The sequence below is a fragment of the Camelus ferus genome, chromosome 22, assembly GCF_009834535.1.
Source record: "Camelus ferus isolate YT-003-E chromosome 22, BCGSAC_Cfer_1.0, whole genome shotgun sequence".
Classification (NCBI taxonomy): Eukaryota; Metazoa; Chordata; class Mammalia; order Artiodactyla; family Camelidae; genus Camelus; species Camelus ferus.
Genome location: NC_045717.1, coordinates 25055255 through 25071227, shown reverse-complemented (window position 1 = coordinate 25071227; position 15973 = coordinate 25055255). Strand labels below are relative to the sequence as shown.

The window sequence follows — 15973 nt, the reverse complement described above, 5'->3', positions numbered from 1 at the left end:
TGGGGGCCACTCGCAGGCAGCTGGGCAGCATGGGGCGCCAGTGTCCCTGTACTCTCGGTCCCGTGAGTCATGCCAGTCCTTGCACCCCGCTGCGGGAAGAGGGGCCCATGCTGGTCCCGCTGAAAGGAGGAGGGTGGGCCCGGGCTGGTGGGGCAGCGTGGGTGCTGCTGCTGCCGCCTCCGCCTGACAGATGGGGCCCCAAGGCCAGCGGGAACGTTGCCAGCCCTGTGTCCTGCGCTTGGGGACAGCTGGGTGTGGTTGGGCAGGATTTGTTTCCATTGATCCTGGGTTGATAGAGGAGAAAGGGAGTTAGTGACAGTGACAGCCGAGGGTGAGCGGGGCCTGTGCAGCAGTGAGGCGAGGAAGATGCAGGGGCTTCCCTGAAGGAAGTGGGGACCAAGTGGGCTGCAAGGAACAGGGAAGGTGGGGAACAGGAGGTTCTGGGGGCCAGAGAGGAAAACCAGCCCAGGCCAGAGGGGTTTGCAACACTGGGTGGGCCAGTAGGCCCAGGGGTCTTGAGAACAGAGGTGGCCCCTGCAGCGAGCAGCTGCCCATGACCAATGGCACACCCCAGGCCCTTCCCTCCCAGTGAAGACCTCTGTCCTGGGCACGGGGGATGAGAGAGGCCAGACCCAAGACCTACCCCTTAGGAGCTTCTGTTGTGGTGTGAGGGAGACGGTAGGTTGTTAAGAGCACGTGGCTGTCACTGGGGGATGGGTGGTGTGAGGTCTTGGGAAGCAGCAGCTTTGAATCCAGGGCTTGCTATGAACCTGACGTTTGAGCAAGAGCTTGAAGGACGTTTGAGCACAGACACGCCTGGGCAGTGGGGGTGCTCCAGGCAGTGGGCACAGCCTGGGCAAAGGTCCTGGGGCAGGACAGTCGCTGGCATGTTAGAGAAACAGTGAGGAGGCCTGTGTGGCTGGAGCAGAGTGAGTGAGGGGGAGAGAGGGGGAAGGGGCGGGGCAGGTCATACAGGGCCTTGTGGGCCCCAGGGAGGACATGGGCCTGTACCCCAGTGAGGTGGGAGCCTTTGGTGTGTGCTGACGTGGGAAGGGGTGAGGTTGCTCTGTGGAGGCTTGAAAACAGGTGGGCTGGGGCGCAGAGAGACCGGGGAGGCAGTGACGTGACCACAGCCAGGAGCGGTGGAAGTGCTGAAAGACGGGCAGCTTCTGGATTTTTCCTTAATTTGTGTGTGGTAAAACATGCGTAACATAGTGAAGAGTACAGCGGAGCACTTTGTCATGTATGTACTATGTTGTGCCACCATCATTACTAATTCCAGAACATTCCATCACCCTAAAAGAAGCCCTGTCCTCAATAGCAGATACCCCCAACCCCCACCCAACTCTGACAACCAGGAACCGCCTCTCTGTCTCTGGATTGGCCTGTTCTGGACGTTTCACATAAATGGAATCACATGCTGTGGCCTTGTGTGTCTGGTTCTCTCACTGAGCATCGTGTTCTCAGGGTCCATCCACGTCACGTTGGTGCGTCACTCCTTTTCTTGCCTGAATAGTACTCCAGCATGTGGGTGGACCCTGTGCTGTGTGTCCATCCTGCAGTTGGTGGGCATTTGGGTTGTGTCCACCCTTTGGCTGTTGTGGGTATTGCTGCTGAAAACGTGTGTGTGCGGATTCTCGCTCTGGACGTGTTCTGGGACCAAAGGATGGATTGGATGGGGGCAGGGTGGGGACAAGAGAGGGGCTGAGGGCTGCACGGGCACCTGAGCACCCTGAAGGGTGGAACTCGGGGTGCAGGAGGGAAATTCAGAAGCTTCATTTGGTTCAGAGACCCTCCCATGGGGGTTAGGAGGCAGAGGAGGGGTGGGAAGGCAGGGGCTCAAGGCCACGGCCCCACCCAGTGCGTGCCCGCCTCCTTCCTCCAGCCTCTGCCCTTGCTTCCTGGCCCCTCAGCTGGGGGAGTGGCCTGGATGGGGGCCAGCTGGCTGAGCCGTTGCCAGGACGCCAGAGCCACCTTTGTAGCTGTCAACAATGGCTCCACGGGCCTTGGAGGCAGGAGCCCCCGGGCACCCAGAGGCAGACATGCAGACTCTGAGGCGGGAGGCTGCCCGGCCCTACGTCCCCCAGGGGACCCTGGAAGTGGACTTCCCGGCGCCTCTGTACAGGTGAGTGCCCGCCCTGCCCCTCCACTGTCTCCGGGTTTGCTTTCCGCCAGCATCATTCATTCTCACAGGGGCACTCTCTCATCCAAACCTGGCTGCCCCCCTGCACACCTCCCCACTCACCCATACCAGGCTTGGGCCCCTGCAGGAGTGCACACAGGTCACACACACAACACGCGTGCGCACACAGCCAACAGAGCTGGTAATAGGTCCCGTGAGCCCTGCTCTGCTGGAACCACACCCACAGTGGGGCAGCTTTGAGCACAGAATTCACCCCCTCCCAGCTCTGGAGGCCAGAAGTCCCAGACCAAGACCAGTCAGCAAGGCTGAGGCCATGAGGGAGTACCTGTCCCGTGTCCCTCCCAGCTTCTGGGGACTGCTCACAGTCTGTGGCATCCCTTGGCTTATATAAGCATCAACTCATCGTGGCCTCAGTTGTCACATGACCATCTCCCAGCTGTCCAGATCCCCCCATCCCTACCGGGACACCAGGCGTTGCATCAGGGCCACCTGACCCCACAAGACTCCACCTTAAGTCTGCTAAGACCCTATTTCCAAATAAGGTCACGTTCTGAGATTCCAGGTGGACATGAATTTGGTGGGACACTTTCAACCCATTAGAGAGCCCATTAATAAGTGTTTATAAGCGTTACTGTGCAGCTTTAGAAAAAGAGTGAGCACCCTTGGTGCTGCTTCATTTCCGAGGAAGTCAAAAAGCAGGTGTGCGGCCGTGACTGAAACAGGTTCCACGCTGTAGTGGGAGGTGCGCTGGCACGGCGCACACCTCGGGAGGGGTTTTCTTCCCCAGCTGTAACGAGCTCCTTTTTTTTGGAGGAGTAATTGACACAGTGACTCACTTATCATTGTTATTTTAGACTGTTTTAATTCCTTTTTACAAATCATGTGCAGCACATTCTGTAGTTTAAGTTCATTTTTAGTTCAGAAGGCCCTGCCTGCTGGTCCTGAAGCTCCTGCCCTGCGCGTGGCAAACACAGTCTGCGGCAGATTCCCAAGACTGATGTCCCACAGCCGACTGGGATGGTCCCACCTTTTACGAGTCTTGGGTTTTGGTTTTCCATGGGGAGTGAGAACTCTGAGCCAGCACAGGGGAGAGCGTTTGTCAACAGTCCTTGCTGGGAGCATCCTCGCCCCATTCCCGGAGGGGATTCCCAGAAGCGAGCTCACCAGGCCAAAGGACATGCCCGTCTTTGTCTTTCAGGTCCGGAAGGATGTTTTTAGGTTTAATGGCACCTTACTAAGGTTTGGTTTTTGCCATCATTAGCATATTTCCACTACACATTCTGCACTGCTAGCCTCTGTTCCACAAACCATTCCCTGCCTCCTCCCACCCCAGGGCCTTTGCACATGCCACCCCTGCCTCACATCACTGCCATCTCCTCAGGGAGGCCGTCCTGATGCTCTCAGTCTAGGAGAGGCTCTAGGACCACAGGCCCCCTGTAGCAGGCACTCGTGTAGCTGCATAGTTCCTCCTCTAAACGTGAGCTTGTTTTTACTCCCAGCTGGCTGCAGAGACTGGGTGGACAGTGATGGCACAAGGGTTCCCCGAAGGTCTTCCTGGAGCCTGGGCACCCGCACACCATCCCTGTATACCCAACCCATGGCTCCCAGGCCAGACCAGGGACAGTGAAGCCTGGGCCCCTCACTCAGCCATATAGCTGAGACCACTTCCTCCTGGGACACCTCCCAGGCCAGGGGGCTTCCTGGATGAAAGGGCCTACAGGTCTGGGAGGCTGGGCAGGACTTGGTAGATTCAAGGAAAGCTGAAAAGGTGGAATGTTAGGAAGATCCTGGGGGTTGAGGAGGCTGTGGCAGAGAGGAGAGGGCCACGAGGGGTCAACCTCCAGCAGCCTGGAGTGGGGGAGTCTGGTACTGAACGACAGATGTGGCCCCGTGGGGATGGAGGAGGGCCCGGCACCATGGGCCAGGACTGCACCCTCCATGCTGGCAACACGCAGCAAAGAGGATGAAGAGGCCCCGGGTGGTGGTGGCGGGGGATCGCCAGCTCAGTCTGTCTCCTCCCCACCCCGGCCCTTAGTGATGACTACCTGTCCCAGGAGGGGCCCCGCTGGACACCGGCCATCCAGCAGGCGGCGCGCTGGAGGTACACGCCCATGGGACGTGATGCGGCTGGCCACCTGTGGTACACCGGCCTAACCAACTCGGACCCCCGAGAAGCCTGGTACACGCTCCCGCGGGCTCTGGACAGCCCGTACCGTGAGGCTTATGCCCGCTGGCATGGATGCTATGGCCACCGGGAGCGGAGCATGCCCTCGGGTGAGTGCCCGGCCCTGTCTGCCCGACCTCAGGCCAGCCTTGAGGGGAGGGTGAGGGCTAGAGATGCAGAGATGACCTCCCCGCTCACCCTGCAGCCTACACCCAACGTCTCCGGGAGACCGCCTGGTACGACCCCATCATCCCCGCCCAGTACCGGGACCCCAGCACACGGTGGGGGAGCATGCTGTGGAAAGACAGACCCATCTGGGGCAAGGAGTACGGTGAGGCTGGGGCTCGGGTCCTGAGACCCAGGGGACAGGGCAGGAACAAGGCCTCCTGGGCTGGGGCCAGGCAGTGACCCAGGTCCTGGCCCCACAGTGATCAACAGGCACCGATTTGGGGTGGAGCCACCTTGGCGGGCGTCTGACTATGTGCCGCACCTGTCAGCGCCCCAGCGCCCACGCTACATCACCCAGAACTACCGGCAGTGGGACCTGGAACCCTACTGCCCCTCCACCAACTGGCCTCCGCCCGTCTACGCGCCCACTCGCTGATAAAGATCTTGCTGCCCAAAGCAGCTCTGCAGGGATAAAGGCAACTACCAACCAGGACCCTGGGGACCAAGCCCCAGGGCAGAGGCAGGCAGACGCCAGCTGCCCTCTCCCGGCATCGGCTCCCCAAGCCCGGCCCAGGCTAACAGCCGAGGCCACAGTCCTCGCCAGGGGCAGCTCTTTATTCACTGTTGGTGGTGGCCTAAGCCCGGCACGCTGATCCCCGCTGCCGCCACGGCTGGGATCTGGGCCCAGTCCCCCAACCCCGGGGCTGGAGCTCCTGGCAGGCTCAGTGCCAACACCGTCCTCCAGGGCCTGGCAGCACCCGGGAGACCCTAGCCAGCCCAGGGGTGAGCCTGGCACAGCCCCTGGATCTGGGACCTTCATATCCAGTTCCTCCACAACACAGAGCACCCCAAACCATCCAAGCAGCTGGGAGGGATTAGAGTGGGGACTGGGGGACCCCAACAGCCCCTGGGTACCAGAGGGCCTAGCTCGGTGTCCCCGCCCATCCTGACCTCACCCACTAACCCCCTGCAGCCGGCAGGACAGATGTAGGGTGGGAGCAGAGGAACAGGACAGTCACAGTTGTGGTTAATTAATAGAGGGCAAGGGACTATGAGGCGGTGTCAGGGCTGGGCTCCAGGGTCCCCTGCAAGAGAAGACGGTGGGAGGGGGGTTAGCCAGGGTGGGGCCTGTCCTGTCCCAGACCTACCACCTGTGGCTGGCTTGGAGCTCTTAGGAGGAAGAGGGGCCTGCAACTCACAGTGCCGAAGGCGGATGGGCCAGATGAGGAGACTGCACAGAGCGAGGGTGGCGGCCACACCCACGCCACCCGTCACGGCCACCATCACCCAGTGGTAGAAGCCCACGCAGGCCCTGCAGCAGAGGTCTGAGCTAGGGGCAGAGCAAGGGCGGAAGAGGGTGAGCAGACACCAGCCTGGGCTCCCCACTCCTCCCATCTCCACTGGGGCAACCCTGTCGTCCCCACACTCAGGCCAGGACCAGAGGGTTCACCCTCAACCCTCTTCTCCCCTCCAACATGAGACTTCAGCTGATGATGTCAGCTCTGCCTTCAGAGTCTCAGACTGCCCACTACTCCTCCCTCCTGAGCCCCGACCTGGTCCAGCCCCATCACCACCCACCGGGACTGCCCCCAGTACCCCCCCCAACTTCTTGCCATCACCTCCCCCAGTCGGCCCTCCCTGCAGGGGCCACCAGGGGGTGCCAGTGAGCACCTGAGCCAGGCCCTGCCCCACTTCTACCCACAGTTCCCACTTCCCTGGAGTAAAAGCTCATGTCCTCCCCTCAACCTAGAAAGCCCTGCACAACATGCCCCGTCCCCTCCCTGCCCTCACCTCCTCCCTCTCTCCCCCTTGCCACACGGGCTTCCTTGTTCCTCCAACATGCCAGGCACAGTCCTGCCCAGAGCAAGGCTTTTGCATGTGCTCTTCCTCCCATTTGCCTAGAACTCCCTGACATTCTCCAGTCTCAGGTCCAATGTCACCTCCTCAAGGAAGCCCTCCCTGACCTCTTGCCCAGGTCAGGCTTCTATAAGTGGCATCCTTCGGCCCCCCCCCCCGCCACTGGTCTGGATCACACGCTGATTCAGGTGGTGACTAATGCTACTGCTGCCCCCAGCTCCATGAGGACAGAGGACTGGGTCCGCTCTCATTCTCAAATCCTGGGCTTCTGTAGGGCATACACCTGGGTCTAGAACCACCTGAGGCTGGAACCTTGTGTTTTAAGGGTCTGAGTTACAGGGGTTCCCAGCTCTTCTGCTGCCCTGCCCACTCACATCCCCCACTCCATCTGTGAGCTGTGTCCTCAGCACCCGGCACAGGACAGACTGCAGAGTGGGTGAATGGATGCCCAAGGTGGGGAACAACCAGGTCTCCCCGGCTTTGAAGCCACCAAGGCAGGGCCTTCTGTCCTCACAGAGTCCCCAGAACTGGGGCGGCACCCAGTGCACAGCACACACTCAGTATACCTCGTTAAATGCACAATCAGGTGGGTGGCACTCACGTGCAGGGGTGTAGGCTCTGGATGGCCATGACTGCCAGACCGTTGGCCACCTTGTCCGAGAAGCTCATGGCGCCGTACACGAAGGCTCCACTATGCTGGGGACATGGGCAGAGGGTCAGCACCCCTGGCCCCAGCCCTGGTCCCCAACCCTAACCCGCCCCTGCCCAGCAGCCCTACCGTGTGGGGGCCAATGAGGTCAGCCGTCATGGACAGGGATGTGACAAGGATGGTGGCACAGCCCGCACCCAGCAGCACGGCCGCCACATACACAGCCACGCCCAGCACATCTGCCAGCGCCACCCAGGCAGCGAAGGCCAGGATCACCAGGAGGCCCATGAAGTAGGTCATCTGTGGAGAGCCCAGCTGGGCGTCAGGCCCACCTCGCTGGGCAGCCCTGAGCCTGGCACTTGCCCTTTCTGGTCTTCAACCCACCCCCAACCCCAGCAAATGAGGGGGTTGAGTTGGGTCATCCCTAAGGAGCCCCCGGCTCCGACCTCAAAGGATTCCTGGCAGTGCTGAGCTCGTGGAGAGGATGTTCAGGGGCTACACTGTCTGATTCAGCTGCCACTAGAGACAGGTAGCTGCTTGCATCTCAACGCAAGTCTATTAAAGTGAAATCAAATGAAGCATTCAGTTCCTCAGCCATGCTGGACCCCTGGCTACTGCACTGGACAGCACAGAAAGCTCTGCAGCCCCGGATTCTACAAGTCGGTTCCCAGACCCAGGGCTTCTACAAGGTGTGCAGGCGGTGGTCGGGATTCACCCAGGTTCTGTTGGGCAAACCCCGCCCCCTGCCTGTGAGCTCCGCCCACTCACGTTCCTTCCCGCCCCCTGCCTGCAAGCCCCGCCCACTCACGTTCCTCCCGATACGCTTGTTGACCGGCTTCATGAGGAAAGAGGAGAAGAAGCCACTGAGGTACATCACCAGCGGGATGGTGGCGATGAACCTCTGTTGGGGCAGAGTGGCACAGGTGTTTCAGGCGTGGCTCCTCAGGCTCCAGGCCCCCCACCCCTGCCGCCCTGGCCTGCCCGCCCGGCTCACCTTGGGCAGGCTGAGGGAGTAGGTGAGGTACATGGCCATGTACGTCTGGGACAGGTTCACGATAAGCCTCGTGCTCATGTACAGCAGGCCCACCTGTGAGCAGAGGGGGCAGCTCAGGGGTCAGATGGGGTAGTCTTCCACTCCCGCAGCGGGGAGCATTGGGGGCCAAGGTGAGCAGCCCTACAGCTGGCACCTGATCCATTAGTAGTGACTTCCCAGCTGGTCAGGTGGAGAAGAGAGCAGTGACTGATTATTAACGTCTGCTCTGGGTGTGGAATGGAGAAGGGGCTACACTTGCTCCAATGTTTGCCATCCCTGCCCACAGTCCCACAGAGTGAGGGCCTGGTGGGAAGGTGGCATTAATGCCAGCCTCCTCTCCCCCCATGACGTACCTGATAAAAGGCTGGCTCCTGAAGCCAGTGTTTCCAGAGTACCAAGGGCTGGGCAGCAGCAGGGGCCAACAGGGGGCTGTGTTCATCTGGCTCCTCCACCTGCGGCCAGCGCCCCTCCTTGGTGCCCAGGTGGAACAGCAGTGAGAAGACAGCTCCAACACCCACCACCAACAGGGAGAGGTTCTGGGGACCAGGCAGGAAAAGGGTCAGCAGTGGCACTCGGCCCAAGCCATGGGCCCTGGGGTGTCCCGCCCAGCCAGCAGTGCTTTGGCCCACTCCTGGCCCAGCTCACCCGGAACACTGGCACATCCTGGGCCCCCAGATGGTCACTGACATCCTGAGCAGACCCCATGTGGGTAGAGCCCTGCAGGTGGAGCAGAAGCCAAGCAGCGCCATAGACGGTGATGTTGGCCACCACGGTGAAGGCGTACCTGGTGGGGCGCAGGCGAGGCCTCAGCAGGGCACCCCAGAAGCCACACAACCGCTTCCTCCCAGGCAGCGGCACACCCGGAGCTGCTTGTGGCGTCTGGGGGAACCTCTGACCTACGGGTGATTTCAGCCACCGACACACTGGGTGGCTCCTGGGAAGCCTCTGCTGGCCTCAGTTTCCCCAGCCTGCACATTATCTGATGATTTACCACTCTGACCCAAGACACTGACCAGGACCATGAGGTCCCGTCGGCCCAGGGCTGGGATGCAGAGACTCACCAAAGCAGGGCTGAGTCAGGGATGCAACTCAGAAGCGTGAGCCCAAAATGTTCAGAAGCCAGGATTCTGGAGTTCCTCATTCCCAGGTCCTGGGCTTCAGCAGGACAAGGGCTCCATGGCCTAGAGTCACCCAGGATTGCTCCTGCCTACAGCCCCAGAGCCATGTCCCTCTAGGGGCTTGGCCGGCGCAGGGAGCCTCTGGGGCTCAACCAGGACTCCGTCTCCCTTTCTGAAAGTGAGAAGAACACCACCCTGGGAGGTCAAGGCGAAGATGACACGAGGCAGGCAGTAAAGCACTTGTGGGTACAAAGAAAGCGCCCAGAGCTTGTCCTCTGCCAGGCCCAGCCCGTCCTCCTCCGCTGGGGCCCTTGGGGGCCCCAGGCATTGGGCAACCCCTGCCGTTAGTGCCTAGAACTCTCAGCCGTAGCGGGGAACTGAGTGGGGTGGGGAGGAGGTCACGCTGGGCTGCAGACAGACGGGGATCTCATGACAGCACTTACACCCACTGTGAGCCCAGCCTGGCTCCGAGCTGCAGCCGCATGGCCGCCTTCAAAGGCCACGTCCTTCCTGTCTAGAACTGTCATCTCCTGAACCCTGTTCCCACTGCACAGACCCCATAGGGATCTGCTCTGCCCAAACCCTGGCCCTGGGCACATGACAACCTCTCGGGCTTATCACAGGGATTAAAGAAGAGTTTGCATGAAGGGCCCAGAACTGCGCCTGGTACACAGCAAAGGTTCCACAGACGCTCCTACTAGCATCATATCCAGAATCACCTCCTCTAGCGCCTCAAGCAAGTCAGCAGCGCATGAGCTGGGCACAAGCTGTACCCAGTGTGGCAGGCAGGACTCCAAGGTGGCTCAGAGATTCCCATGCCCTGGCCCTGCCCTGTCTAACCCTCTCCCTTTGGGGAAGGGACCTAGGAATATAATGGGATGTCACTCCCATGTTTAGGTAACGTTCTGTGGCAAAGGTAAAGAGATTTTACCGATGTAACTGAAGGAGGTTACCCCAGATGGGCCTGGCCTAATCAGGTGACCCTCAGAAAGAAAGTTTACAGCATCCCTGAGATCAGAGACTCTCCTGCTGGCCCCAAGGAAGCAGCAGGCCACCACGAGTTCTTTATCTGTGAGAAGACGAACACTGCCACCAAGACGTGAGCAGGGTAGAGGGACCCCAAGCCTCAGAGGACACCCCAGCCCTAGCCAACACCATGACTGCAGCCTCAAACCTGAAGCAGAGAACCCAACCAAGCTAAGCTAGACTCGGCCTGCAGGAACCGTGATGTGGTAAACGTGTGCTGACTGAAGCTGCTCACCTGGCGCTCACGGGTCATGCAGCAACAGCTGAGTGATACACTAATCTACGGATGTCCAGGCTGGAGCTGAGTCCTGGAGCTGCACAGCCAAGCAGAGCCCAGACGCGGAAGGCGGCCTGGGTCCCCTGGCCTCGCCTGCTCTGCGCGTGCCCGCCCACCCGCCCCACTCCGCCCCACCGAGGTGGCACCTGAGAGCCGTGAGCTCCACCTTCTCGTGGTCGTTGGTGACGAGCTCCGGGATGAGGCTGAGGTGGGCAATCTGCGTAGCGGCCCAGCCAAACTGGAAGATCACAATGAAGGGCCCGTAGTAGAGCAGGGCAGCCCACTCAGGCGTGGCAGCCCCGCAGCCCAGGCAGGGGCTGAAGATGAAGGGGAAGGAGAGCAGGACGCAGATGGTGCCTGTGGACAAGCAAGCGGGGTAGGCATGTCACGTGGCCTTCCTCCCTGCCCAGGGCTCCCCAGGGGCAAGCGAGTGGGGACAAAACTGAGACACAGGAAAGGCTGGAGACCGCCCCAAGTCCCACAGTGAGTGAGGGGTCAGCAGCCCAGGGCTCCCCAAGCTTATGGCCCCTGTGACAAATGGGAAAACTATGGCAGAGATAGGGGACCCCTGAGGTCACACAGCCAAACAGGACAGAGGGGCCAGGCCTCCCAGTCCAGGCTCCGTGCCCCTTTGTGATGGGGAAGTTGAGACACAGGTCACATGCTGCAGCCAACGCAGGGGCAGGAGCGGGGGCAGGGCCAGGACAGACAGCCAGGTGACAGACAAGAAGGGGCAGGAACGAGGCCTCCCCATGTCAACTCAGGATGCCCCGGGTTCGCCCCCTTGGTGACACAGCAGGTAGAAAGGGCGCTGCTCTCCCCTGGAGAACTGCCCACCGCAGACCCACCACTTACACCCCCTACCCACCAGCCTCCCCTTCCCGCTCCAGCTGCAGAGGGGGTCCTTTCCTCCCCAGCTTCTACCAAGTGTCCTGTGAGGCTGCCAGGAGTCAGGAGGCCCAGGTGACACTGGGCGGTGCTGAGCCAGCCCCTGGGTTCTCCAAGCCCTAGTGTCCCCATCAGCTCATAAAGGGGCCTCTCCCTCTGGAGAACACTACTACCTCTGAACAAGCACAATGCTCCTGAGGCCCCAGAGGCCCTGCACCACCCACCCCGTCCCCGCCCTGCCCTCACATCCTCCCTGTCTCCCCCCAGCTCACTCTGCTCCAGCCACACAGGCCTCCTGCATGTTCCTCCAGCACACCAGCCATGGCCCTGCCCTCAGGGCCTTTGCACAGGCTGTGCCTGTTGCCTGGAATGCTTTCCCCCTCACATCTTAGCAAGGCCCACTCCTTTTCATCCCTCAGGACTCACCTCAAATGCCACCTCCTCAAAGAAGCCCCCCTGACCAGCCCAGTCACCAGCAGTCCCCTCCCTGCCCTGTCACTGTCTGGGCCCTGCTTTCTTTCCTTCACACCCCTTAGCACGCACAGGAATTCTTTTGCCTGACTGCCTGCCTGTCTGTCTGTTTCTTGTCTGCCTCCCCCACCAGGCTGCAGGCTCCATGGGGGTGGAGAACAGGTCTCCCTGAGTCACTTCTGTGTCCCTGGCACCCAGCACGGAGCCTGACACATTACGATCTTTTGAATGAGTGAATAGTAACAGCGGCCTCTATTCACAGCCCAAGGAGAGGAATGTTACTATTATCCCCATTTCTGGACGAGGAAACCAAGTGACCTCCACCCTGCTCCTCCCATCCCAGAGTGCTGTGCCTGGTAGCCGGACTTCCTTCCGCCCCCATCAGGGTCCAGAGGTGACCTCACTCCCCAGACCCTAGGCCCGCCCCCACCATCCTGGGATTGGGAAGTGAAACAAAACACCTGCCCCCTTGCTACTTCTCTGGAACTGGTGCCTGGGAGGGGCACTCTGGTCAGATTCCTGGCAGCCTGGAGGCCACCCTGGGGCCAGGCAGGGACTGCAGACTCCAGTCAGAAGAATGTGCTGCCCTGGCCGGACTCTAACCTGCTGCTGCCCAGGCTAGGCCAGGTTAACTATTGTCAGGGCTAGGCTGCCTGGCCGGGGGACTTTGGGCAAGTGACTTTGCCTCTCTGGGCCTCCATTTCCAGAAAAGGGAGATAATGAAAATACCTCACAAGATCAGCGTGAGAATTAAAGAGTTAAGTATGAAATCGGGGGCTCCTACTACTCTGAGCCACTTCCTGCTTCAGCAACTTCAAAGCCATGAGATTTGACACCTTTCCACAACCTGTTTCAACTACTTGGAATGCCCTCTCCACACACACTCCTATTCATCCTTCAAAACCCCAAAGCTAATGTCCCTTCCTCCAGAGCTCTGCTTTTTCTTTATGAAGCCCAGTGTACTCAGCTGCCCAGCCTGGACCCGACAGGAGTATCCATATCTGGCTCTCTGGGTCCCCTATGGGCTAGAGGGGAAAACTCAAGGGCTTCTTAAGGGAAAGAGTGAGTCCACAGACTCAGGGGTAAAATAGAGAAGTGGGCACTTTTGCAGAGGTGACCTTCACTCAGGTCGCCTTATCAGCCATCACAAGGGACCACCCTGGCTTCCTCTCCCCACAGATCTTCCTGGATCTCCCCATGTGCTCACCCCAAGGCAGATGTCTGGTTGGGGCACCCACCAGGTTGTTTTGCATCAATACAGAACTTTCAGTTCTTTATTGACAAAGGTGCCTCCACCCTCCTAACCTCCCCCTCTGCAAGGGGACTCAGATTGTTCCTCTGGGGTCAGGTGGAAACTTCACGGAACCTCAGCCCGCCACCTAGGAAAGGGGAAGACAACAGGCCGGAGGCTCCCAGCTGTTACTAGGTCCACCTCAGGGCCTTTGCACATTCAGTGTCCACTGCCAGGGATACTAGCCATGCCTGGCTCCATCTCCTTAGAGACGTCTCACCAGTCCTCCCCAGAGAAAAGAGCCCCTCATATCGCTCTGGCCCCAGAGCTATCTTTGTGGTATGTCAATGAATCTACCCAACTATCATGAACAAAACCACATTTGAGATTCTGAGCTCTGATCTGTAAGCAATCCCAACATCAGCCCGCAGAGGGATACCTCTGACTGGGGCCTGAGTCACCTGCCTCCCCCTGCTCCCCTCCCTGGCTGCTACAGTCCAGAGTGACCTAAGGACAGCCTGGGCATCCTCAGCACCTAAGAAACCTGAAATCCAGCCCCTGAGTGGAGCCGCAGCCGCAGCAATGCCAGCCTCACTCTCAGGCAACTTGGAGACCAGATGTACTTTGCAAAAATGTCATTCATGAGGGCCAGGGGAAATCACTGCCTCCTCAGTCACTGTTCCCAAGGGCAAGGAGACAGCAGCTGGCCCTCCTGGCTTCTAGAAAGCTGCCGCCCAGAAATCCCAGAAGCAGGCAGGATTTCTGGCTCTCCCTCCTGAAATGCCCGGCGAGCCCCAAGTGCCAGGATGCGGCAAGTACTTCTGCCAGAGAAAGAACAGCAGGCAAAGTGGCCAAGGCTAATCTCAGGGCCCAGGGTCTGGGCGGGTGGAGAAGGGACTCTGGGAGCCAGGCCTTATCACGGGTGTGCAGCGTGTAGGATGCCCCAGCTCCCAAGGGACCCACCTCCTCCCCTCCTCCCCTCACTAACAGTCCAGGCAAGTCCCTCTGAACGAACAGAGGGAGACCCCATTACCAACTCGGCACACCCCCATCCCATCAGCCAGACAAGCACACAACCCTGACCCATCTGTCTCACCTGGCCTCCGACCCAGCTCCCAGGGCAGCTCCCCAAAGCAACCAAGGGCCAGGTTGCCCGTATGGGGCAGGGGATGGATGAAGTGCTCTAGGGGACGGACAGACAGCGAGGACTCTAAGGCAACCTGACTCTCACTCAGACAGAGTTGTCCTGGGTGGTCACCCTATAGACGGAGGTTTAAGTCAAACCAGACCAGACAGACAGAGGAGGCGCTGGCAGTAAGATCCAACTTCAGGGTGCCCTTGAGAGTCAGACAAAGTAAAGCGACACTGGAGGGTGGCGCGAACCCTCAGATGGAGGAGGCACCGCAGGTCAGGCAGCAGCCATGGGACAGACAGGCAGACAGCGCACAGAGCAGTTAAGCCGCCAGATGGGAAGACTCATGGGCTGTGCAGTCGGGTAGAGGGGGAGGCTCAGGCCCTGAGGCAGGCAGTCGAATGGGGGGAGGCTGGGCTGGGGCTTACCGACCAGGTGCCAGGCCTTGCGCGGGCCGAAGCGGGCGCAGCGGCCTGCGGCGCGGTCAGCCTCGAAGCCCACGAGGGGCGTGCACAGCCCGTCGGCCACCTGGCCGAGCAGCAGCAGCAGGCCGGCGCCGCGCGAGCTGTAGGCGCGCACCGAGTGCAGGTAGAGCAGCAGGTAGGTGAACCACATGGACGCGCACAGGTCGTTGAGGAAGTGGCCCACGGCGTAGCTCAGCCGCGCGACCAGGGACAGCGGCCGCGGGGGCGCCCCCGCTCCGGCCGCCGGGGGCCCCGGGCCCATGGCGGCGCCCCGCGCTCGGGCCGGCCGTCTGTCGCTGTCAGACCGGACCCCCGGCCGGGACCGTCTGCGCCGCGCTCTCTCTGCGCCGCCCTCTCTCTGCGCCGCCGGCTGCGTCTTCCCCGCCCACCCTACGGAGCGCTTTTGCAGCTGACGGCCGGCGTACCCGAGACTAAGGCCCGGGACGGAAGGGAAATTCCGGGAGCGGCAGCCATCTCCACCAATCGGAGACGCGCGCCAGGGACCTAGAGCCAATCACCACGAAGAAGGGCGTGGCCTCAGGGTTAACCCGGCCTCGGACACCCGGCACTGACCCGGCCGCGGGGTCCTAGTGTCCACGTTATCACAGAGGTTGGCTGGACCCCTCCCACGGAGGTGGGGACAAGGTCAGAGGCGCCCCTAATCAGACTCCCGCCTCCAGGCCCGCGCCATCTCAGCCTGCCTGAAAGTTTACGAGGCCTGCCGTGGACCGAGGAGGACTGAGCAGGCTGGGGGCATGAGTGGGTGGAAGAGAGGCCTGAATCCGACCTCGCCTCTCCCCGGGGTCCGGTGACTTCCCAGCCCGGAGAGACCCAATCGGAAGCAGAGAGGACGCATCCGTTCTAATTAATTAGTTATTAACGATAATAATGGGGATAATCATAATGGTAACACCAGCTGGCATTTAATGAGCACTGACTGTGCCAAGAGCTCCACGTGTTTTTTCTCATCCCAGCCGAGCAGGAGGCGGAGCAAGTCTCTCCGATTTTACCTGCAAGAAGCTGGCCCAGAGATGCGACAGGGGGTGCTCAGGGGCTCACAGTGAGTCAGGGCCATGTGACTCTGAGGTTGGTGCTCTGGACCCTTCCCTGCCTCCTTCAACGGCCCTCCCACGATTGAGTCACCATACAAGCAGTTTCAAGTTCCTCCAAGGGTTGGGTGCAAGTTCCCCCGGCCTCCAGGCCTCCTCCAGCAGTGGTTTAAAACCTGCACTCTGGAGCCAGTCATGGGATCCAGATCCAGCCCCACCCCCTCCTAGCTTTTTCAGCTTACCCAAGTCCTTTCACTTTGTGGGCCTCAGTCTCCCCAGCTCGACAATGAGTATAATGTACAT

The 15973-nt window shown here is 60.4% G+C and overlaps 2 protein-coding genes across 2 annotated transcripts; one reads left to right on the top strand and one right to left on the bottom strand.

Annotated features, from left to right (window-relative positions):
• The first annotated feature begins 1549 nt into the window (after positions 1-1549).
• C22H19orf71 (chromosome 22 C19orf71 homolog) lies at positions 1550-4942 on the top strand. The gene is made up of 4 exons (XM_006179309.3): positions 1550-2125; positions 4179-4417; positions 4513-4638; positions 4736-4942. Exons 1-4 carry the CDS (start codon positions 1992-1994, stop codon positions 4909-4911), a joined length of 675 nt encoding a protein of 224 aa, XP_006179371.2. The 5' UTR covers positions 1550-1991; the 3' UTR covers positions 4912-4942.
• MFSD12 (major facilitator superfamily domain containing 12) lies at positions 2986-15040 on the bottom strand. Its single transcript, XM_032465971.1, has 10 exons — positions 14586-15040; positions 10582-10792; positions 8660-8798; positions 8368-8550; positions 7976-8068; positions 7790-7882; positions 7111-7281; positions 6934-7028; positions 5675-5805; positions 2986-5560 (listed from the first exon to the last, which is right to left on the bottom strand). Exons 1-10 carry the CDS (start codon positions 14881-14883, stop codon positions 5538-5540), a joined length of 1437 nt encoding a protein of 478 aa, XP_032321862.1. The 5' UTR covers positions 14884-15040; the 3' UTR covers positions 2986-5537.
• Positions 15041-15973: the final 933 nt, after the last annotated feature.

Bases quoted from the DNA above. Each gene is read 5' to 3' on its own strand.
- C22H19orf71 (XM_006179309.3), top strand. From the start codon at position 1,992: ATGGCTCCACGGGCCTTGGAGGCAGGAGCCCCCGGGCACCCAGAGGCA. The intron at 4,418-4,512 runs GTGAGTGCCCGG...CTCACCCTGCAG, and splicing joins GGAGCGGAGCATGCCCTCGG to CCTACACCCAACGTCTCCGG. The intron at 4,639-4,735 runs GTGAGGCTGGGG...CTGGCCCCACAG, and splicing joins CATCTGGGGCAAGGAGTACG to TGATCAACAGGCACCGATTT.
- MFSD12 (XM_032465971.1), bottom strand. From the start codon at position 14,883: ATGGGCCCGGGGCCCCCGGCGGCCGGAGCGGGGGCGCCCCCGCGGCCG. The intron at 8,551-8,659 runs GTGAGCTGGGCC...CCTGGTCCCCAG, and splicing joins AGGATGTGCCAGTGTTCCGG to AACCTCTCCCTGTTGGTGGT. The intron at 7,029-7,110 runs GTAGGGCTGCTG...CCATGTCCCCAG, and splicing joins ACCTCATTGGCCCCCACACG to CATAGTGGAGCCTTCGTGTA.